Consider the following 24,289-nt stretch of genomic DNA (forward strand, 5'->3'; position numbering starts at 1 on the left):
TCCATACTTAGTCTGTATTCATCACTTGACTACTAGACATCTAAAAGTTCTTATATGTCCTCATCTTTTTCAATAATGTCCATGGACATTTACATCACATTTACATAGTCATCTTCATCATCACTAGTTTCTTCTTCATCATCACTAGTTTCTTCTTCATCATCTTTTCCGTTGTCCTCCGCACTGAAACATGTCTCTATGGGCTTTATGTAAATTTTGGCATCGTCCACATCATCGTAGTCATATTTGTCATCGTTCTCTTGATCAATATTCTCATAGTCATTGCCGTCGTCATCATCATCATCATCATCATTATCATTACATTTGTTTTCAACCACTGAAATGCAAAGCATCACAAGAAAATGTGAATACATATGTAAGCACTTTTATTAAAGTGTGTATTTCAATGTTGTAAACTGTGTGTGTCCTGGTGAGCACCAACCTTGACTGAAAATGAAAACATCAGGCTTGTTGTCTTGTTTTCTTTTCCTGCGCACCAGACAAACCACCAACAAGACGAGTAAGAGCAGCACCACCATCCCAGCACTTAATAAGGAGGCCAGCAGCATCAAAGGCACTAGGAGAGAAGCATTAAAGAGTTAATCCCGGAAGACATGACTAATTGTCTCCAAATGCCATGTTCTGTTGAGTGTACAGTTTTTAGACTTCCCCTTTCAGAATAATCTATAAATAATCAAGAGCGGTTCTTCATATATCAGGGCATATCTGGTTATTACACCATGGTCTGGGTGAATCCTCGATTCTGATTGGCTGCTGGGTGTCAAGTGATAATGGACACCCATAAAGATGTCCCGGTAAAATTGCCTGATTACGTTCTAAATATTACTGCGCTGGCTCAAACGCTTGTTGGTAACCACGGCAACGGACACTCGGACCATAACAACTTTTTTTCAGCGCATCACGGCACTGGAGTCTGTAAACACACCAGCGGTAAGAAGCACTGGACCTCTGAAAAACTTTGTGTCACCGTAACATTTAAGCCGTCACCTCACCTCCCTTCACTGATCAACTACCAGGCTGTGGCAGAGTCACTGGCTGTAACGTTATGCTGCGGTCACAGCGGGTCCCTCTTTTTTTCTCTTTTATCGCCGACGAGTTTATTAAATAGTCCGCTCGGCTCAGCCGCTTAAAGACGTATGATTTTAACGGTAAAAACAACATTAAATTACAAGTAATTGATTTAATATGTATTTATCTCGTAAGTGACCATGGTATAAGCGGGATAATGCCCTTCGAGGTGTCCGATTATCAGAGATTAATGGACGAAGCGGAGGCGTGACGCCTCCGCTTCGTCCATTAACTTCTGATAATGGACACCTCGTCGGGCATTATCCCTTACATAACCTCCTCCGCTTCATCAGTCTGTGGAGATATGTTGCTGTTACCATTAGGGCCGGGACTTTAACGCGTTAATTACGATTAATTAATTACACAAAAATTAACGCGTAAAAAAAAATGTACGCATTTTAATCGCACTTATTAAAAAAAAATTTGAATATTTTTTTAATTAAAAAAAAAAAAATTCTCACGTGTGTCTACGTGCGGTGCGCCCGCACGCGAGAGAGGCGGCAGTTTGAGAGGTTGACTGGCAGAGATGAGAGCTGGTGAAACGCTAGCATGGTTATTTAAAGCAGAAGTAAGTGATATATTTGTGTTAATATAAATCTTAAATAGTTATATCTTCCGACAGCAATCACTTACATAGAGTGTTTGGACTGAAACACGGGTCTGTCAGTCACTCTGCTCTTCTCTGAGCCCAGGAGAAAACATTTATCGTATCCTACAGTTTTTATCCAATGAGGAGAGAGAACGGCATGCAGGGCTGTGTGTGCAGCCAAGGGACGCCGTGAATGTGGCGACGTAGGGACGAGGACTGTTATGGTGCGTTCAAGGAAACTCGTAGACTCGTGTTTTTCCGTACTGTGAAGTTGTATCAGTTTGATCTGGTACGAGTTCACGGGTCGGAGTGGCCGTTATAGTGACTTTCACAGGTAAAACAGGCCGGAAAAACACGAGTGGGTTGCCTGGAACGCTACAAAGTCGTAAGTTGTGACTTGAAGCTGTAATTTACGATTTCAAAAGCCTGCCTGGAACGCAGCATTAGCGAAAACGACCGGATCGCTTACTTCTGCTTTAAGGCGAGACACAGCAGGCAAAAACATAGTTTTTTCATGCACTTATCAATTTTGAGATTTTGGGCTATTTTGCTTCCATAACATGTCTTCTTTCAGACTAATACAAAGAAATGGTCTAAAATACACATTATGGGTGTTAATTTTACTTCACTTTGACTGGTGTCGCCTGTAGATTTCTCCTAAATTCACCAGAACTGAGCATTCTATCGCGGCTACTGAGCCGCGTCTGTTCAGACTCCTGTCTCAGGTATCGCTGTGAAAGGAAATCGATTTAAATCCTCACATAAAATAAAACAGCAACTCTCACTTGCTAGACAACAAAAGATACAGCACAGAAACTCACCGAGCGATAAGATCCCTTTACAAAGTGCGTCATCGCGGAAGCTGTCATCCGTAAAAAACGAGTGTTTGGATGCCGTTGGAGTCCAGCGCGATACACAACGGTGGCTTTTTTTAATTTAATTTTTTTTACACATGACGTCTGAATGGACTGATCGGAGATTTAATATGTCCCAATTGCGCTGGTAAAGGGCTTAAAATTAACATCGATCCTCAGAATCACGTGTTCTGCAGTAGTTTACTTCTCAGTGACAGAGGTGAAACGGATGTGACACTGACATGGGCCAGAGATGATTAGCCAGACACTATTAGAGAAACTGAAAACATTGGTTGTCATATTACAGATGAGCCCAACTACACCTACAGTAAAGTGTTTTTCTTATTTGTTTGTTTTTATTATTTTATTTTCTCTGACCTACTGGCCCACACCTGGAACTCACAGTGGCCAGACACCCTTGTTTCCTGTATGGGCTCTATACACAGCTCCACTACTTTCTAAATTCAAGGCAGCTCTTTTATTTTCTGACAAACTGATTAAAGCAGAAGTAAGTGGTCCGGTCGTTTTGGCTAATGCTGCGTTCCAGGCAGGCTTTTGAAATCGTAAATTACAGCTTCAAGTCACAACTTACGACTTTGTAGCGTTCCAGGCAACCCACTCGTGTTTTTCCGACCTGTTTTACCGGTGAAAGTCACTATAACGGCCACTCGTAACTTCCGACCGGTGAACTCGTACCAGATCGAACTGGTACGACTTTACGGTCGGAAAAATACGAGTTTCCTTGAACGCACCATAACAGTCCTCGTCGCTACGTCGCCACATTCACGGCGTTCCTTGGCTGCACACACAGCCCTGCATGACGTTCTCTCTCCTCATTGGATAAAAACTGTAGGATACGATAAATGTTTTCTCCTGGGCTCAGAGAAGAGCAGAGTGACTGACAGACCCGTGATTCGGTCCAAACACTCTATAGAAGTGATTGCTGTCGGAAGATACAACTATTTAAGACTTATATTAACACAAATATATCACTTACTTCTGCTTTAATCCAGGTGTGTCTGAGTAGTCACAATGGTCAGACACACATTAAGCGTATAGCGTTAGTTCTGGCAGGCCATGACGTCAAGCTCTAATCAGCACAGCGTAACTGTCTTCACCTGTGCAGGTCAGCTGATGGCTCAGCTGACTCCCCTATTGGGGAACTGCATTCAGGGCGCGCTGTTTAAACTGCTGTAGCCCGACGTCACCTCCCTTGCTGCTGCTGCTTCCTCTGCCGGCTTTTTTGCAAGACGGGCTCCCGCATGAGGGAAGGATCGCTGGTTGTGTTCGTGCTCGCCCTGCTGCTCCCGATGTCGTCGCCCCCGTCCACGATGCGGACCCGCGGCGGCTGGCGCGGTGTCGTGTCATGGGGCTTCAGCGAAGCTCTGGAACGGAGGACGCCGTCTGCGACGACGGGGGAGGGGGGCTCCTTCTCTCCGTCGGGGCTCTCACCTGGCAGGTGGGGGCGGCGTCACACACAGCTGTTCCATTGACCGGCGACGGCCGATTCCGGGGCTGTGGAGTTTCTGTTTGCCAGCGATGCTGCCAAGCGGTCGGAGCGTCACACAAGGAACGGTTTGCTTTATTCTTAATTTGCGCTGGGTTTCAACCTCCATAGCGATAATACAGAATCATATTTGGCATTGAATTATTCACTGACGCAGCTCCTTTTGCGGGTTTTGGGGGGTTCGTCTATTTCCTTTTAAATGAGCTACATTTGTTTCCAACTTAAATAGCCTCCTGACATCTCTTGTTGCTAGAGGGTCAGGGATTTGCCGGCGTGGTCGTTTTGGGGGGTTTTCTTTGCTCCCTGTTTTCTTGTCTGTAACAACATCTATTGCACGTCTGTCCGTCCTGGGTGAGGGATCCCTCCTCTGTTGCTCACCCTGAGGTTTCTCCGATTTTTCCCTGTTAAAAGGGTTTTCCATGGAGTTTTTCCTCAGTCGATGTGAGGGTCTAAGGACAGAGGATGTTGTTACGATGCCATGTAAAGCCTTTGAGACAAACTGTTTGTAAAAACGGGCTATACAAATAAAATTGCCTTGCCTTACTGCGCCTGTCAATAGAGCATTCTAGATGCACAAAAAGCTATGAGCCTTTCATTGTAAATAATTGATTTAATATTATTATTGTTATTATTATTAATAATGGGTATTATTATTGTAAAAATTATTATTGTTAAGAGGTAGCGTGTGGCTTATTCCCTATTAAATTTTATAGGCAAAAATTAATTCCATTCTAGATAGCCTCCTGGCATCTCTTAGCAGCGGTTCCAGGATTTGCCGGTGTGGTTGTTTTGGGGGTTTTCTTTGCTGCTGCGCTCCCTGCTTATGCCGTTCATGATGGCTCGTGAAGGGCAGGAAGGTGCTCTTCCTGCCTCAGGCTTTCCACGCAAGCGCGTGGAAGAGCAGGGGGTCCCAGAACAGTACCATACCGCCAAATTAAACTGTGCAAGTAAATAAATATTATTTTGACATAGTGGTCCTGACAGAAATTAAGCGTATAGCGTTAGTTCTGGCAGGCCATGACGTCAAGCTCTAATCAGCACAGCGTAACTGTCTTCACCTGTGCAGGTCAGCTGATGGCTCAGCTGACTCCCCTATTGGGGAACTGCATTCAGGGCGCGCTGTTTAAACTGCTGTAGCCCGACGTCACCTCCCTTGCTGCTGCTGCTTCCTCTGCCGGCTTTTTTGCAACCCACCTCCGCCCCAGCTCCTCCTGTCATTATATCTTGTTGGTTGCTCTGCTCTGTCTGGGTTTTCTTTGCTGCTGCGCTCCCTGCTTATGCCGTTCATGATGGCTCGTGAAGGGCAGGAAGGTGCTCTTCCTGCCTCAGGCTTTCCACGCAAGCGCGTGGAAGAGCAGGGGGTCCCAGAACAGTACCATACCGCCAAATTAAACTGTGCAAGTAAATAAATATTATTTTGACATAGTGGTCCTGACAGAACTGGATTAATCAGTTTGTCCAATAATGTAAGACAGGAAATAAAGGAGCTGCCTTAAGTTCAGGAAGTAGAGCTGTGCATAGAGCCAATTTGTGGAATTTTTGCAATAGAATCTTTAAAGGCCGTTTTCTCAAAATGAGCTTTTTCTTATACTCTGGACCCGAAATCTCCAGTTCAGCAGCACTTACAGACACCAAACCTTCCAGTTGTATTCCTGCCTATATTCTGAAGGTTTTTACAGAGGGGATTGTTGATATATCATTCACAACCTGATTTATACAACAATTTAATTTAATTAAAACAGGGCAAAATTTGATTTTTTTAGGGCTGGTGACTGTATTTTCTCATTTACAGAGTGATAAAAAGAGATATCCAAAATCCCCTCTGTAAAAACTTTTGACTTTAATATGTCAACAAAATAAAACAAGAATTTTGAAAGTGGCTTTATCCAATCTTCAGATTTCGGGTCTGGAAATGTACACAAATTCACACATATTTAATTAGATAATGTCTCATTTCCATATTTAAGCATAATATTTAAGAAAACATGTAATACAAAAAATAATTGTCTCAATGTAAGTAATAAACATAGAAAGTTTCATGGCAATAGCTGTTGGTTAAGTTTTTTACCCTATTCACCTGGAGTGTCTCGCCTTAAAACACCATCTCTGATCTCTGCCTGCACATAGATACACAGACACGGGCGCACGCTAAATGCGCTATATCGCGCTAATTGCTCAGCTGCAGCGCTATATCTATGACCTGTCACTGTCACAGGTGCAGCTCATCTCATTATGACAGGACTTCACCCTCAGAGCTCTGTCTTCAGACTGTCCTGACCTGTCCCTGAACATCACACAGGGACAACATGGAGCTGCTGTGTGATTGGTTACTGAGTTTTATTAATGTTTACATCAGGCTGAGTTCAACAAATCAGTTTATGCTACTGTGATTTAAGTAGCCTAGTTAAATACTACAGTAATCATCATAGTGTATTGGAAGGAAAGACCATTTAATCTGTATGTATCAAATATCGATTAATGAATTAATCGATAATTTGCATCCCTAGTCTGTTGGTCTTGGTTAAGTACCACCTTGAATGCTTAAGCTTATGTATTCAGTCATTCAATGGTATACTAAAATCCATGTGAAAAAAAAAATGCTTCTCACTGTTCTCAGGTCAAATATTTATATGCGATTAAAATGCGATTCATTGCGATTAATTAATTACAAAGCCTCTAATTAATTCGATTAATTTTTTTAATCGAGTCCCGGCCCTAGTTACCATATATTCAGCCACTGGGAGCTTGGACCTCCCTGACCAAAACATCAGTTTCCTCCTGGAAAAAGTTTGGCTGTCTGGCGTCACTGTCTCCCTCGCGCCTCGCCTGCAGCGCATTTAAAAGTGAGGAGAGGAGCTTGTTTGATTGCCGTGGAAGCGCCGTACACCACGCAGCGCCGAGAGCGGAGCCATTTCCCTTTTGGCGCCGTTGTTAACCGATTGTGTCGTTCACACCAGCAGCACGTGACGCACACGTTTGCGGCCGGCTCACGCCCTGCAGCGATCGTTTCGGGGTCTGGTCTATTTTGTGCGTGAGCCGTGAGAGATCATGTCAAGTCGGGCAGGAAGTCAAACAAATAAACAACAAGAGAATCCGGTCTATTTTCATAATAAAAAAAATTTCAAAATAAAACACTGCGATTAACAAATGCAATGTTATTTGTGTGTGCGTTTCTATTCGTCAGTAGTAGAGCGAGAGAGAGATGAACACACACACGTGGTCACAGATCGCTATGGCTCTCAAACACATCTTGACCAAAGCAGAAACTAAACATGGATCTGCATTGGAGTTACATTTGAAAAATTGACAAACAAACTGATTAATCCAGGTGTGTCTGACCACTGTGACTATTCACATACCTGGATTAATCAGTTTGTCCAATAATGTAAGGCAGGAAACAAAGGAGCAGCATTAAGTTAAGGAAGTAGTGGAGCTGTGCATAGAACCCATTATCTACTAATATGAAGGCACTGGCTCATAATCTGGAGTTGGTCCCCGGGCGCTGCACCGCGGCTGCCCACTGCTCCTCAGGGATGGGTTAAATGCAGAGAAAGAATTTCACTGTACTAGCTGTATATGTGACAAATAAAGTACCTTTACCTTTGAAAGTCACGAGAGCCATTTTATGTATGTGCTTCTGCTTTTGACACTTGAATGTGCTTTCATGGCCTTTCATTGAAACACAGAGTGACATGCTTAAACTAATTTGGTAAAAAAAAAACACAAAAAGGAGTTTGTTTCTGTTTCTGCCCACTCCCACATGGTCCTGGTGCTATTTTTTCTCTAACTTGTTGAAGAAAATTATGGTAAAATAGAAAGTTAAAAAGAATAACTGAAACCCCTGTCTGATATGAGTACACATGCTGCATCAGGAACACAAGCAAACAGTGCCATTGTCAAATAATGTTAAAATCATTATCTTAAATTCTACTTACACTTGATAACAATGCTTATTGGTGTTGTATCTGTAGATCGGAATGTCCTTGAGGACAGTGTGACTTCATACACACAGCTGAAGTTGGCCTGGTGTTCATACTCAGCTGCAGGGAAGTCAAAGGAGGCTGAGTGGTTGGCTGCAGGCTTGGTGACAGTGGTGTTGGAACCAGAGAAGATGAGAGAGAAAACACCACCAGGATAGTAGGAGGAAATGCAGGTGATGATGAAGCTGTAACCCTTTGTGACCTGTGCAGCTTCAGGACTCCAGACCAGCCCTCCATCAGGAGATGTCACGGAGATGTTGGGCTGCTGCAGGGGCACTGTGAAAAATGAAAATAAAAGACAGATATAGGTATATTGCAAACAATACATTTTTCAATGCAAAGGAAAAATCACGAATGGCTAGGATGGCATTTCATTGCATCACCTACTGATTACAATTAGTTTGGTAAGTTTTAAAAATATCACTTTCATTCACAGAATCTCTGCTCTTTTATGTTTTCTTATTTTATTATGTATGACACTGATTTATTTGCTTTTTACAACACAGGAAATGTAACTGATTTTCTTACCAGCAACAGTGATTCTGGCTTCATCAGATTGCTTGGAGCTGAAAGTTTGACCAAACACGTTTCTCTCATGTTGACACTGGTAGAATCCCTCATTGTCAAAATCCACATTGGAGATAGTGAATGCAGCAGAGTTGGTGCTTGACGTTTGGGTCTTTCTGAATGAGCCTGAAGACTTTGTCAGAATAAATGTTCCACCTACAAGCTCAGCAGAAGTGGAACAAGTGATGCTGACTTCCTGACCCCATGTGACCTCACCAGCAGGAGTAATGATACTTGGCTTTGGGAAACTCCCTGAAGAAATAACACAATAAACAGGTTAAGACACAACAAGAGACATTGATGTACTTTGGTTTTTGAGCTCAGTGAGCATGTAGTTGTAAAATATCCTCCTGAGTAACTGTCCTGGGCAGAATGACAAAAAGGATGAGCCATTTCAAATAGGCAGCTGTCAAAGATGTATAGTTTACAGTACTCCTGTCTTTATTTATTGGGTTCTAATTTAGGTTTGTCCTTATGAGACTGCAAAGCTAGTTGCATCACAGTGGCACAATCTGTCTGTCTGTTTTGTTACCGAACTGAACAAATCAGTTTACAAATATAAACTCGAAGAAAGTTTGAGTGTTTGAAGCAGAAAAAGTCAAAACAGACAAGGAAAACAACATGTGGTAGAATCATACATTTCTATTGAAAAAAGAAGAGCAGCCCTATTTTTTTTTAAAGACGGATAGGCCTAACCATGTTTCAGTAGCCAGGTTTACATGCAGAGTTTTTTCATTCTGATTCAAAGCACTCCGAATGAAGATTTCAAGAGTTCACATGTGACGTGATCAGTATCAGTAGCTAATTACGGCGTTAGAGTGTAACGGTGTTACTAACGGCATTATTTTTGTCAGTAACGAGTAATCTAATTACCGTATTGACCCGAATATAAGACGATATTTATATATGCAAATCAGCGGGTGACATCAAACAACGTCTGTCCAAGCAAGTCAGGGCTTTTCTTCCTCTCACACTCACACACACACCAGTGACCTGGAGAGATGCAGCTGCATCTGAGAGGATGGTCGCGCGTGTGTGCGCCAAGTGTGTGTGTTGCCCCTTCGCCACACAGCAGAGCGCTGCCACACAGTGACAGCTCAACTCGACTCGGTTTAGGTCATTTTAATCACAGCTGACTCCTTCACAGTTCCTCCGGGGGCGGGGTCGTCATATCACAGCGGCTACGGCCGCGTTGTCGCCGGGGACAGGGACACACCGGACACACCGGACGCGGAGGCGCCGAATAGCTGCGAAGCGCCGAGAAGCTGAGCCAGTTTCCTTTCGGGGCTCATGTTAAACGATTGTGTCGTTCACACCAGACGCCCTGCAGTGATCGTTTCGGTGTCTGGTCTATTTTGTGCGCGAGCTGCGAGCGATGGCGTCAAGCCGGGCAGGTCAAACAAAGAAACACGAGAGAATCCGCTCAACTTTCAAAATCAAAACAATTTTCAAAATGTAGCCGGGTGGTAAATTAATCATAAGTGTAATTTTCCACTTAAGGGTGAATGTATTCCAATGTACTATAATGTGTTTTTGTTTTCTTTTGTTCTTTCTTTTAAATGTCATATTTCAGATGTAAATGTAAACAAAATGTAAATGAGTTAAACAAGTGGTCACAAGATGGCAGCATTGAGCTGCTTTGGGTTCAGTTGGGCGCATTTTGGTTTAGCCGCCAGGTGCATTGTGGGTTATTGTTGTCTTTTCTGCTGAATGTGAGCCACAAGTGCCTGAAATGTCTCGCCGAACAGAGGAGACTGTTGTTCTGTTCAATTGGTAGGTAAAATACGCACACATTGTAAGAGACGCCGTAACAGAATGTGACAATATAGTCTCATTTAGAGATATTGGTGATTTATTTCAGAGGGTAGCATGCCAGCCGTCGACCGGGGCTAACGACTAGCTTCAGGAAGCTCCAGCTCCCGTGTTCCACGCTGCGTGGCGTGTAAGTGACTGTGGTAATATTTTGAATTTTCGAGTTAATGTGACTGTGTCATGATTTTAATGACGTGTGTATTTTGTTGTTTCTGTAGACCTTCATAGCCCACTGCCGTATTTTGTCCCCTATGCTATTTTGTTTCTTTTTATGCTTTTGGTTTCGGTTCTCTCTAAAGTCTCAGATGAGAACGAATGACTTTGAGTTTAGAAATTCAGTCAAATAAGCCTTTTTGCAACTGATGTGAAATAAATAAGAAGGCTACAAGAACCCCAGTAAGTGTGTCCTGTGTGCTTCTAATTCCCGGGCTACAAAAATAAAACACCGCAATTGATGCGTGTGCCTTTTTGTGTAAGCAGAGCGCAAGAGAGATGGACACACACCTACACACATTCAGAGAGATCAGTGGGCGCTACAATCAGTGTGCGAAATACCCATCAATATTCGGGGGGGTCCCTAACTCGCGATTGTTGCGCAATACCGTTATTTTTTTTTCTTTTTATAAAGTAGGACTATAACATTACAATAAGCCAAGAAAATTAGCCTATAGCCTAAAAAGGAGAGGCAAAGTTGTGCATTACAATGCAGAAAGTAATTGAAGATAAATAGACGATAATTCAAATAAATAAAAGACAATAATTGGCACCACACTGGCACACTTGAACAATGAATAAATGCCAGGTATAGGAGACTGGCGCGTGATCAGGGCAATAAACGAATAGACAATAAATAAAATACAACAATTAAAATGAATGAAAGACACCAAACTCGTGCACTCGAATAACAACCAACTGTATAAATCTGGACGTGCAATTATGTGCACGACGAGATCCTCAGCCTGCAACTATGACCGATCATGTAACCTTATCTAACCATCCATCTAGCAAATACGTTTAAACACAGCATTGAACACATCCACAAATCACATTCGTATAACGGGCCATCATGAAAATTGAAAAAGCACAGACAAATAGCTCACAACAGGCGCCTGGCCAAACAACACCACTGGGGGTTCAGGCCATAGTATGCTGAAGCAGGCTAGCCTCTTACCTTAAGTTATTTTCCTGCCTTAATGTCAAGCCAAGGGTTGCGGTATTTCCATTACCCCACCTGCTTAGGCGTAAAAAAAAAAAAAAAGAAAGAAAAAGAAAAGCGGCCAATCACCAGTGCTAGCAGCTACGTCTTCAGAGCACTCGGCCTCAACTTCACTTTCTTCGGCAGAGGGTGGAGAGGAACGGGATCCTCTGTTCTGATAGCGAGTGGGCTTGACTCCTGCGCTGGGCTGGCGCACATGGCTAATTTGCATAATGCGCAGGTGACATGGTTCAGCTTAATGTTAAACGAATAAATGTTTTGAATTATGAATACTGGACCTGGTGATCTTAAACACATTTAATTGACCACAATAAAATTATTGTATTATATTATATTATTTATTTTTTTGACAAGATTGAGACCCCCCCCAGATTTTGCTTTTGAGTCTTTCAGGGGGTCTCAAGGGGTTAATCGGGGGGGTCCGACCCCCCCAAACCCCCCCGTATTTCGCACTATGGCTACAATCTACCAGAACGTTATTTCACAGATACTGAAAACATGATTTTAAAAAGATAAATTTTTTCTTTGATTTTGTCTGAAAAAGGTATTTTTCCAAAGACAGGTCTTGAAAAAGGGGGGTCGTCATTCGGGTCAATACGGACTTTTCCCATCGTTGCAACGCCGTTGCCGTTACTGAGAATGTGAAGTGGCGCGTTACTACAGTTTGGTTGAATGAAACGCAAGGTGTCAGGTTTTGGCCACACATCAGCTGCCTCAGGACAGGGTATGACAGCGAGCTAACGTAACGTTAGCTAACACAGCATCCGAGACAGAAGCTGTGTCCCAGTTCAGGCTGCAGCCCCTGAATTGGGACACAGCTCGAGAGTCACAGCGAGCACACACACACGCACCCAGACTTATATTAACACAACAATTCTGCTTACTTCTGCTTTAATGCTAGTGAGTTGAGCCACCTCATGTCTGGATCGGGTTTTGATGAGAGCTCAAGCACAGATTGATCAAAACATCACATGACTGAACAAAGGTGGAGATCTATCGTCCGTTTAGTACAGTCATTTTCATTGTTTTGACACTTTTATTCAAGCTTTTGCAAGTTAGGAAACTATGCGTTTACATTGAGCACAGACAGAACGCAAACCAGACAACATTCTGTTTCATTGTTACCATGATATAATTAAGCAATGTTACCCGAGAGGGTAAGCGCCTCGGTCCTGACCGCATCACCGTCAAATGACGTAAAGCACACCCTCGAGGGTAATATTGCGATTATACAACAATTACCAACAAAATAAAGCGTATAATTAAATAAATATTCATGTTGATGGACATCTTGCTCTCAAAATTTAAAGTTTTTTGCGAGTGTGCTTCCCGTTTCCATGGAAATAAATGGGGTCTGACTAATAACTGAAACACAATCAGTCACGTCAGTAGACTCCTATGTGTAATGGTACCTAGTTCACCTCTACAGCAAATAGTCCGAACCTTAGTAACGACCTAGCAACAGAAATGATTTTCTAGTCCCAGATGAGTGAACTCTGAGCTGACGTTCATGTTTTAACGCGGTCTCGGACTTTCCCCAACTAAATCAATACTGCACAAACTCGCCCAAGTTATAACAAAGATGCCGTTTTTTTCCTTTCACAGATGTAGCTTCTACAACCGCAAACTCTGCATGTAAATGAAGTTATAGCGCCGTGTCGCCGACACAGCTGATAGAGAAAGCCAAACGATTACTCCAGATTATTTAAAAGCCCAAAAGGCGCAAGCGAGAAAGGAGGGAGAGAGAGAAACATACAGGTAATCACCTCCGTTTTATCCAATGAAATATTCAGCTCCAGGACATATTTTAAAAAACATATTCACCGCGATCACAACTCTCCGACTTTGTAACGTTACACACATGGGAGGGAGACAATCCTCTCGGCTGTAACGGGGAAGTTTACAATATATTAACAAAAAATAAAATAAAATAATTGTTCTATAAATGTGACTTTGGCAGCTGACAGGAACAACCTACAGGAGGTCAATGTAGTTTGTGATTTATTTTCACGAGTAATAAATGACGTTTCTGAAAATAAAAGGGGGAAAAATCCATGTTGCCATGGAGATGTATAAACAACATGACATGGCGAAGTAATATTTTCAGTGATGAGTCAGCCGTGCTGTAATGCTGATTTGAGCACGTTCTAAATGTCTTATTGACCAATCAGATTGCTTGGTCGGAACTACTTGTTGTATAATTGTACTTTTGACTGGTTTGGGAGAAGGAATATTCCACCCCTCTAAAACTGAATGAAATTCCATTTGGTTTGGGCCTGTTTATTCTGACTGAGGTGTTAAATTGGGAAATTGTTGGGGTGGCGTTTAGCTCACTTGGTAGAGCTGCCACCCCATGTTGAGGCTATAGTCCTCACTGCAGGTGGCCCCAGTTTGAATCCCGCATCGGGCAGCCCTTTCCTGCATGGCATTCCCCCTCTCTGCCTCCCCATTTCCTGTCTCTCTCTCTCAACTGTGCTATCAATTAAAGGCAATAAAAAGCCCAAAAAATATACTTAAGAAAAAAAAAGGGACATTGTTATTCGGTTTGGACATCTAGACCAATTCTTTTTCCGATTATTTGGCTCCATGTAAATCCAGCTAGTGGGTCAAAAGTTACCTGTTTCAATCTCACCTGAACAGATGACACCAGCGTCCTCACCATGTGTACAGTTATGTATCCCAAATCCTCTGTGCTGACACTCACTCAGAGACATTTCACTTCCTGTACAGGCCACATCATCAAGCCAGATTTGCCCAGTTCCTTGTCCAAAATGGGCTGATTGAGTTGCATTCAGTGCTGTACCACAGCCCAACTCTCTGCACACCACCATGGTATCATTTAAGTCCCAGTCGTCATCACAGACTGTTCCCCAGGTGTTGTTGTGATAGATTTCAACTCTTCCGGAGCACTGAGTAGATCCAGATCCAGTCAATCTGACCTGAGCACCTATCAGGCACAAGACATAACAAACTAAACTTTAATAACTTCCTCAAAAATAGCATTTGATGTCACTTATGTCAAATATGATTCATGTTTGTGTTTGCAAATTATTTCAGTCATATAAAAAGTAAAAAACAAACACAAGTGTACAAATTGGTTGTCATTTGTGACTGAATGAATATAAATTACAGAGGAAACACAAAACTTTGTTTAACACTGACAAAGTAATGATATGTAATGTGGATCAGTTATGTCATGTCCAACACCTGACCAGCATCATCAGGTCAGTGTCAGCACTGATACTGATCAGGTGGGTTCAGTTTTCTGTAGCTCTTTAACATTTGTTTCTTGATCATCAAATCTAAAAACAGGCATCATACCAAGCTTTACATTTATTTGAAACAGGCCACTGCTTGTAATCTACAGAAGGTCACACTCAAGCTTCCTCATTGTGTTTCCTGTCCCCTGCCACAATCTGTTGCACTGATGCTAACTTACAGATATGCATTAACTGGATTTCTAACAGATTCACTTTGACATCATGATTCCTATAACAGTAAGTGAGTCAATATTTCTCTCACCTGAACAGACGACACCAGCGTCCTCACCATGTCCACAGTTGTGTATCCCAAATCCTCTGTGGTGACACTCACTTAGAAACTCTTCACTTCCTGAACACTCCACATCATCAAGCCAGATTTGCCCAGTTCCTTCACCAAAACTGGCTCCATGAGGGGCAGTCTGTGCTTTACCACAGCCCAACTCTCTGCACACCACCATGGCATCTTTTAAGTCCCAGCCGTCATCACAGACTGTTCCCCAGGTGTTGTTGTGATAGATTTCAACTCTTCCAGAGCACCGAGTAGATCCAGATCCAGTCAATCTGACCTGAGCACCTATCAGGCACAAGACATAACAAACTAAACTTTAATAACTTCCTCAAAAATAGCATTTGATGTCACTTATGTCAAATATGATTCATGTTTGTGTTTGCAAATTATTTCAGTCATATAAAAAGTAAAAACCAAACACAAGTGTACAAATTGGTTGTCATTTGTGACTGAATGAATATAAATTACAGAGGAAACACAAAACTTTGTTTGACACTGACAAAGAAATGATATTAAAGCAACATTGCGGAGTTTCAGCTCAGTGCTTCCACCATCTGGTGGGAAAAACGAAAGTTAACGAAAACGAAACTTATCAGCGAGCGCATCCAGCGTTTATTCCCATTAATAAACAACAGTATTTCCCACGTTTGCAAGGAGACTGTGTGGCGGGTGGTCGGGGGAGGGGGAGGGGGGGCGGCGGCGGCGGCGGCAGCGGTGGCGGCGGCGGCGACGACCAGAGGGGAACCGTAAGTTTTGCTTTTACCCACCACGTCTCTCCCTCGACGCAGAGGGGAGGGGGGAGGAGGGGGGAAGTTACATAGTGCAGTTTCAGCCGACGCGACCCCGCTCAGGCTGCGGCGGCAGCACCATTCATCCTATTAACCATTTTTCTACCATTGCAGTGAGTCTGGAAACATTATTTTAAGGCCGAAAAACTCCGCAATGTTACTTTAAATGTGGATCAGTTATGTCATGTCCAACACCTGACCAGCTTCATCAGGTCAGTGTCAGCACTGATACTGATCAGGTGGGTTCAGTTTTCTGTAGCTCTTTAACATTTGTTTCTTGATCATCAAATCTAAAAACAGGCATCATCAAGCTTTACATTTATTTGAAACAGGCCACTGCTTGTAATCTACAGAAGGTCACACTCAAGCTTCCTCATTGTGTTTCCTGTCCCCTGCCACAATCTGTTGCACTGATGCTAACTTACAGAACTGGATTTCTAACAGATTCACTTTGACATCATGATTCCTATAACAGTAAGTGAGTCAATATTTCTCTCACCTGAACAGACGACACCAGCGTCCTCACCATGTCCACAGTTGTGTATCCCAAATCCTCTGTGGTGACACTCACTTAGAAACTCTTCACTTCCTGAACACTCCACATCATCAAGCCAGATTTGCCCAGTTCCTTCACCAAAACTGGCTCCATGAGGGGCAGTCTGTGCTTTACCACAGCCCAACTCTCTGCACACCACCATGGCATCTTTTAAGTCCCAGTCGTCATCACAGACTGTTCCCCAGGTGTTGTTGTGATAGATTTCAACTCTTCCAGAGCAGCGAGTAGATCCAGATCCAGCCAGTCTGATCTGAGCACCTATCAGGCACAAGACATCACCTATCATTTAATATTTTGCTCAAAACCACAAAGATTTGACACATGTCACAATAGAATAGACTGACCTCCAGCTGGTGCAGATGAAACCAACAGAAAAGAGACTACACAAGAAAAAAATGGCCTTGATCAGTACATGTGCATGGTTTCATTTCCATTTAAATTAACTGAACTTAATTGAATGATTGATATGTCTTACCAATCACCAAAAAGCGTAGGCTTCTCTGCAGTCTGCTCGACATGGTTCAGAGGAAAAAGCTGCTGTGCATCATTCATTACTGAGGAAACAAGGAGGACAGAAAACTGAGCTACAAACAACATGCAGACACACTTCTCATTTCCTGGAACACTTCTCTCTTTCACTTTTATGTCTCTTTTTTTTCTTCTGAGTATATACTTTTATAAGAAATTACTGTTCTTTTAGGCTACTCTATTTTAGCCATATAAGGTTTTGTAGACTATAACTATTTATTGGACTTTATTTCACGAGTTATTCACTAAAGCTTTCTAAACAAGAAATAAAAAAAACAAAAACAAGGGCTAGCCACACAGCCACTCCAAGATCACAGGAAATACTTCTCGGCGTCAACAGCTTTACCTTATTTTTTAACTGTACTTGAACTTGAGGTAGTGAACACTCCAGCCACAGTTCCCTCCAGAAGTAAAGTAAAAACATCTTGGTTTGACATCAAAAGATGAATATGAGACGAGATCAGGATTTCGGCTTTTATTTTCAGCTATTTACATTGAGATATGTTAAACAACTTAGAATAGCCTCGTTAGTTAGTTTTTATTTTCAAAGTGTCATAAACCACAGGTGCCCAGCCCTCGTGGGCTTACAAGACACTTAAAATATGAATACATACAAGAGCCATACAACAAACAAAACAGACAAAAGGAAAGTACAGGGAAGGATGCTTCTAAATATTTGTAATGGAACACCACATTTTTAGGTGAGAAAAAGTATTGGAAAAGAAAGACTTGAATAAGATAAAAGTAAATAATGCTCAATATTAAGTTTCAAATCCTGCATCAAGCCTGTTACCCATTGACATCACCAATCCTGCGTCGGTATGATGGGCAGCTCCACCTGACATATCAGTAACTGTGTTGTGATGAGAAGGTGTTGCACATATTTTAAGACTTATCTGTGCAAACCATTGTGCAAAACCTGTATGTTGTGACTTTTCGCGTGATAAGATGATTTGCCGAATTCTTCTTCCATTCCTGCAGCCTTTTGTCTCAATGTTAACGATGGCAAAATGTCGAGATATTTTATTACTTTATGAAAATAAATGTCTGTGAGTTAAAAAAGAAATGGGCTACGCATTTCTGATTTGATTTGACTTTTCGTGTATTTGGTTAAACACATATAAGTAACAGGAGAGAGAGAGAGAGAGACGAGGAGGTCCGCTGGGTGAGCTAGATTAACTTTTAACGGGAGAGAGAGCGGCGCACCGCGCTGTCAAAGCTCGTCTCAGCCATAGGTCTCAGCAGATGTGTGCTTTCAAGGCAATATAGACACAAACGAGTCATTCAGGAATAATTTCCAACTCTATGTATGTTAGTGTTATTTTTTCCTAAGTAGTGGCCCATCCAAAATTACTGTGGCCCGTCCAAAATTGAAATCCTGGCGCCGCGCCTGGTTGGCACACTCATGTCGGGGTTGGTTGGCACACACAAACCAACCCCAAAATGCAGTATACATATATCAAATGTGATTAAATATAATTTCATACAATTCAGTGCACTGAGTGCAAGAAATGGGCACATGACTTATGCAGTGAAATGGGCCACAAAGCCCACATATGCCAATACTGTAATTTCAGTGATTCTATATAGGCCTAAATGTAAATAATCTGCATCCACCTCACACAGCAAATCTAAAACACAGTGAGATGGGAAGAAATACAAATACAAAGAGGTGATATGCTATATTTAAGAATAAATTATATGTTCATTGAATATTTTCTCTTTAAAAAAAAAAAAAAAAAGCTCAAATCATTTACTGTTTAATGTTCTGTGTACATGTTATCTTGTTCGTGGCCTTAAATGCCCTGTTTTAGTGTTATACATGCAAATATATGCATGCATATACATGCTATCTTCTTAAATTTGAATATATTAGAATTACATTTCCAATTTATTATTATATTGGTTGCTTCATCCATTCATTTTTACATTGTGCCAACCAACCCCATGAAGTGTGCTAACCAACCCCGTGTCGGGGCTGGTTGGCACAAATGCGCAGTATGATTTTATTCACAAATACATTGATTTTAGAATATAACTGTGGACATTGAAATGTGTTTAGTTAAAGCTGACACCTTAACCTTTCATTTAATGCTGGTTTGAATATTCTCACATAAATGATGCCAGAGAGCTATGGCAAAGAGTGAAAAGTGTGCCAACCAACCCCGGTCTCCCCTATGCACTTGTTTATAGTAATTACTTTATTTATGTGCTGATGAATGATGATTGTTGTCCTTCAAATCCCAATAAAAATTTGATCACAAAAAAGTGTCCATACCTTTCCCAGTCCTAAGACCTCTAACCTTTTAGATAAACAATCCCCACAAGCAGTATTATCTTTTCCCCTCAGCAAGTCAACCAGCTTGTACGGCAGAACACTCAAACTCAAATGATGAAATGCTGTTTTCACAGCTCGAACAGTTTGCACTGCTTGCTCTATTTCACCAAGACTCAACGTATTTCACTGAGACACTGCTGATGTTACCCACCCACATAGTTTACAAGGTTACATGCTGCTATTCCGACATTCACAGTATAAAATATATTAAAAATTCATATAAAATATTAAATGTGTTTGTGTCATAGAGGAGGCTTAGCCCTACCATCCTGTGTTGATTTTGAGCTAACAGGTCACATTAATTTTTTATATATTTTTGTTGTTTGTTGTATTTTTTGTTTTTATTGCATTTAAACAAATGCAATATTTTATATGAATTTTTGATTTATTTTATACTGTAAATGTGAGCGTTAGAGCTCAATAACTCCCAGGTCATGTGACCTGTTGGCTCAAAATCAACACAGGATGGTAGGGGTAAGCCTCCTCTATGAGACATACCTGTTTTTATTGCATTTGAACACATCTTATATTTTCTATGAATTTTTAATGTATTGAGAAGGAGCAAATGTCTGTCAAATATCCAATTTAAAACTAACTTCACTGCAGTGTTGTTAACCAACATTAATCCATTCAGTAGCCTCGGATATATAAAAAAAGGTAAACATTTTCAAACCTATGGTTGTCTGCTAATGGTGGAAACAAATTCCCATTAATGGAGCAATGGAGTCTAAATCCAAAACCATAAAAAATGAATCAAAATTGGGTTAGGCTAAGAACACATGGATAAAAAGAAGGAAGAACTCTGGCACATTGGCTTAAAATAAAACAGCAAGTCAGTAGATTGTAATCCATCTGATTGTGCAACTGGGGATAGGGTATTATAGCCAGTAGTCGAGTTGTAAAAAAAATTCAGGGGGGATGGTCAATTTTTTTTTCCCCATAAAAAAAAAGGGGGGGGGGGGTAGTGTAATTAATGTAAATTATATTATATAATTTATTATTATAAAATTATATATATACTGTATATATATATATATATATATATATATATATATAGTCATCGTGTCATAGTGTGTAGACCACACCATCACACCCACAGCCCTCCCTCTCTCCATCTCCCTCTCTTCCTGTCACTCTTTCACAGTCTTCAAAAAAAAAAAAGATTCTGATATTAATTTATTGACATTTAACTAAATTAACCCTTGTGTAAACTTTCAATTCAGCTCAACGGGCAGAAATAAACAATAATACAAGCGTAACTGAACTGTTCACTGTTACTATCTGTACCATCTATTTACTGAAAACGAGTTGTGCAGCAGCTGCAAGAAAAAATGGTGGCAAACAAAGAAGAAGTGGCCTTAAGTTCAGCGTGGGATGTCAATGAAATGACATTTCACACCTCACCACATTTACCAGAGGGCAGTGGGTAGAGTTCAAGAACACAGTGGGAACGTTTGTGACAAATATTCTCATGCATAATATTTGCCTGTTGTTTTTTTCATGATATTTCAGATATGAACCACCAGCTTCCTTATACTACTACCCATTGTTAAAAACATTAAACAATTTCAAACACAGTTGCTACATTATCAGTTTGTCTGCATAGACCTCTACCGCATGATACATCCTTCCTACTGTAAAATGAGACTACTTCTTCTTACTAACACACTAACTCTGGGAACATGATGATGAAACTGCATAACTCTCACAGCAACACATCTGAATGTGTGAAGAGGAACTTATTCTTTCTCACATACTAAAAAGCAGTCAGTCAGTGCTTGTTTCTCCTCAGGCCCTATAGTTACTGAGGTTTAAAGTTGTTTGAAGAGAATCAAATATATTCATGTTTCACACTGCATTAATTAAAACTACATAGATTAATTGCTGTTTTCTAGTACACAAATATTAGATGTGCACATTTTAATTGACCATATGACAGAATTGAATAATCTTGCTATAGCATCAGTATTTTGATGCATTCAGACAGCTGGTTCTCAAAGTTGTATGGCTTGTGTGTAACTGTATGGATCCTTTAATTATCAGTTTACACATCTTGATCAGCATTTATGATGGTTGTGCGCGATCTGACATGATCTGGCTCCTTTCTGGGCGTGTGTTTCTGAGAGCTCTCTCTCTTTCAGTAATTCTCGTTATTTTGCTCTCTCTCACAGAGAGAGAGAGAGAGAGAGAGAGAGAAAGCTGCATGCTCCTATCAATGGAAGAGCTTGTCACAAAGTAGCGATGACAGTTCGAACTAACAGGACCACCCGTTGGTTCGACCTCCAATTGGTCCGACTTGTGGTTGATTTTGTCGGAGTAACGGGAGGTCGGACCAATGGGCAGTTCCCGAAAATATGACTCGGTCTGGCCTGGCTGGACCTCGGGCCTCTGAACCGCTCGGAACGCTAGAGTTCAGATTGTCACCTTGGTTACCTGCATGTTACCTGGATGTTAGTCTCGCCTGCCAGACCCTCCTCCAGAAAAGAAGGAGAGTCTGGCTGCTCCGCCTATGATTCTGCGATCAGAGAAAAAAACGCTCCGGCCGTTTGGAATTCTTTCAACCAGTCACAATCGTTGTGGTCAGCGCCGTAGCAACGCCGTAGCAACGCCGTAGCAACGGCGCGCTTGCAAAATATTGCCGGTTGGAAACTGGATTTCGGTCCGCGGTGTAACGACGGTCGGCATCCGTTGACGGATATTTATTATTTTGTTCGGTTTAACGGCGGTTGGCAACCGCTGACAGATATGTATTCTTCTGTTCGGTTCATGACACGGATCCATGGTTCGGTTCCTGTTGTTGTTTGTTGATGTTTCCCTTTACTGGGCGGACTATGAAAGCTGCAGCACGGAGGCGGGACTTCCGCCGGGTGGCTCGTTCCGACCAATCAGAGGCTAATCGCAGCAACGCACTTCCGTCAGGCCAGACTACCTGGATGTTAACCAATAAAACACGGAGGAAGATTCTCGCTTCTCTCTGATCGGTCGTGGCGTCGTGCCTGTGTTGCATTCACTGTAACCGGGAAATTACAAAAGTACCTTCTCAGTTATGTGCGCTTCTGTTTAACTCCGTCTGAGAAAACATCCTGGACCTGGGCTATGTAAGAAATGTTCGGGGCTAGAGCCGGGAAGCCCAGGCCAGGCGACAGCCTTAATATAATTTATGTCCAACATTTAAAGGGATAGTTCACCCTAGAATGATATTTCGCTCATTATCTACTCACCCTCATGTTGACTAAGGGCTGGAAGAAGTTTCAGAGTCCTCCGTCCCTTCTCTGAGTTACAGGGGGTCTTAGCGTAGCAGTGCATTTCAAGGCAACGGTTGTAAAGGGACACCAGAGCTCTTCGTAAAAAAACACACACAAAAAAACATCCAAATACCTCCATGATGCTCGTATGTAATGTCCGTCTTGTGCTGAAGCCCCAAATTGCGTAATTGTCCCGAAAAAAATTAAATAAGTCCACATTCCAAGCATGTTTGTAGCATTAGCTCTGTGTCTGTTGTCCGGTCTTCCGCTGCCAGCGCGCATGCGCAAGGTTCGCACTGAGACCGACTCGAGTCTCAGTCTGGTTGCGCATGCGCGCTGGCAGCGGAAGACCGGACAACAGACACAGAGCTAATGCTACAAACATGCTTGGAATGTGGACTTATTTAATTTTTTTCGGGACAATTACGCAATTTGGGGCTTCAGCACAAGACGGACATTACATACGAGCATCATGGAGGTATTTGGATGTTTTTTTGTGTGTGTTTTTTTACGAAGAGCTCTGGTGTCCCTTTACAACCGTTGCCTTGAAATGCACTGCTACGCTAAGACCCCCTGTAACTCAGAGAAGGGACGGAGGACTCTGAGACTTCTTCCAGCCCTTAGTCAACATGAGGGTGAGTAGATAATGAGCGAAATATCATTCTAGGGTGAACTATCCCTTTAATGTAAAAAGGGGATGGAGAGGGGGGATGGCATTTTTACAGGGGGGGATGATTTTGATCGTTTTTATTTCAGGGGGGATGCCACCCCCCCCCCCCCATCCCCCCTCAACTCGACTACTGATTATAGCACCTTCTTTTGCATTCCAGTCAGCAGTTCATTGTCAATGAGCTGTATTTCTGTATGAAAAGCAAGACATTGGAAATTTCAAATTCTGAAATAACAACCCTAGCCTACATTTGTAGTTAGCAAATTGTTTTTCACAGTGCAATGAGTAGTGTGGATCACCAAATTGCAAAAAAATCACTTCACTAATTGACCTCTTAGTGCAAACAGGTGTCATCCTGTGGTTGGACCTGGCCAATCTTTAGATGTCCATGGAGCAAGTACTGTTGGAAAAACTCAGCACTTTGGCAAAGTTGAGTCTCTATCCAACTCGGTGGATCCACACTCAGCATCCAAAACTGCCATCCTCTCCATCACAGAGCAACCAATCACGAGTCTGGGAAGGCCGCTTTTTGTCTGCCACCGTTTGGGGAGGAAACAGCAAAGATGATGATCATCAAAGATGAAGTCAGGCCTACAGGTTTACCCAAGGAGTGTTTTAATTAAGCTACAAATCTAAATCCCCTGGTCTGTATATTTCTATAATATTTAGATGTTGAAGTTAAGATTGAGCGTGTGAAAAATATTCAACAGACGACGTGAGAAGGAAGTGGTGCAACACTTTAACCATCTGGTCTGTGTGTGAAGCAACAAAGTGAATGTAATTTCAATTTTAACTGTCCTTTTTTGCTAAAAACCCTTGTTTTTCTTATCAAAATAGCAGAATAAGGTGATGTTTCTTTGTGGGTTCATCAGTACGAGCCCCTCTTTAATCTAATTGCATGAAATAGGCTACGCTTGATGTTGAGGTTGAGGTTAAGTTTGAGCATGTGAGAAATATTCAACAGACGATGTGAGAAGGAAGCGGTACAACACCTTATA

At 41.9% G+C, this 24,289-nt stretch overlaps 1 protein-coding gene and 1 long non-coding RNA gene across 2 annotated transcripts; one reads left to right on the top strand and one right to left on the bottom strand.

Moving 5' to 3' along the window:
- On the bottom strand, window positions 1-17,028 carry LOC146983466 (scavenger receptor cysteine-rich type 1 protein M130-like). Its single transcript, XM_085785547.1, has 7 exons — window positions 16,986-17,028; window positions 16,855-16,890; window positions 16,454-16,768; window positions 14,247-14,561; window positions 7,975-8,295; window positions 443-577; window positions 1-337 (listed from the first exon to the last, which is right to left on the bottom strand). The coding sequence occupies exons 1-7, from the start codon at window positions 17,026-17,028 to the stop codon at window positions 90-92; spliced, it is 1,413 nt and encodes a 470-aa protein (XP_085641673.1). The 3' UTR covers window positions 1-89.
- Window positions 10,281-10,814, top strand: LOC146983467 (uncharacterized). Its single transcript, XR_015036361.1, has 3 exons — window positions 10,281-10,359; window positions 10,448-10,528; window positions 10,617-10,814. It is a non-coding gene; the product is annotated as an uncharacterized LOC146983467 (long non-coding RNA).
- Window positions 17,029-24,289: the final 7,261 nt, after the last annotated feature.

Source organism: Trachurus japonicus, chromosome 8, assembly GCF_045865225.1.
Source record: "Trachurus japonicus isolate A0001 chromosome 8, Traja_1.0".
Taxonomy (NCBI): domain Eukaryota; kingdom Metazoa; phylum Chordata; class Actinopteri; order Carangiformes; family Carangidae; genus Trachurus; species Trachurus japonicus.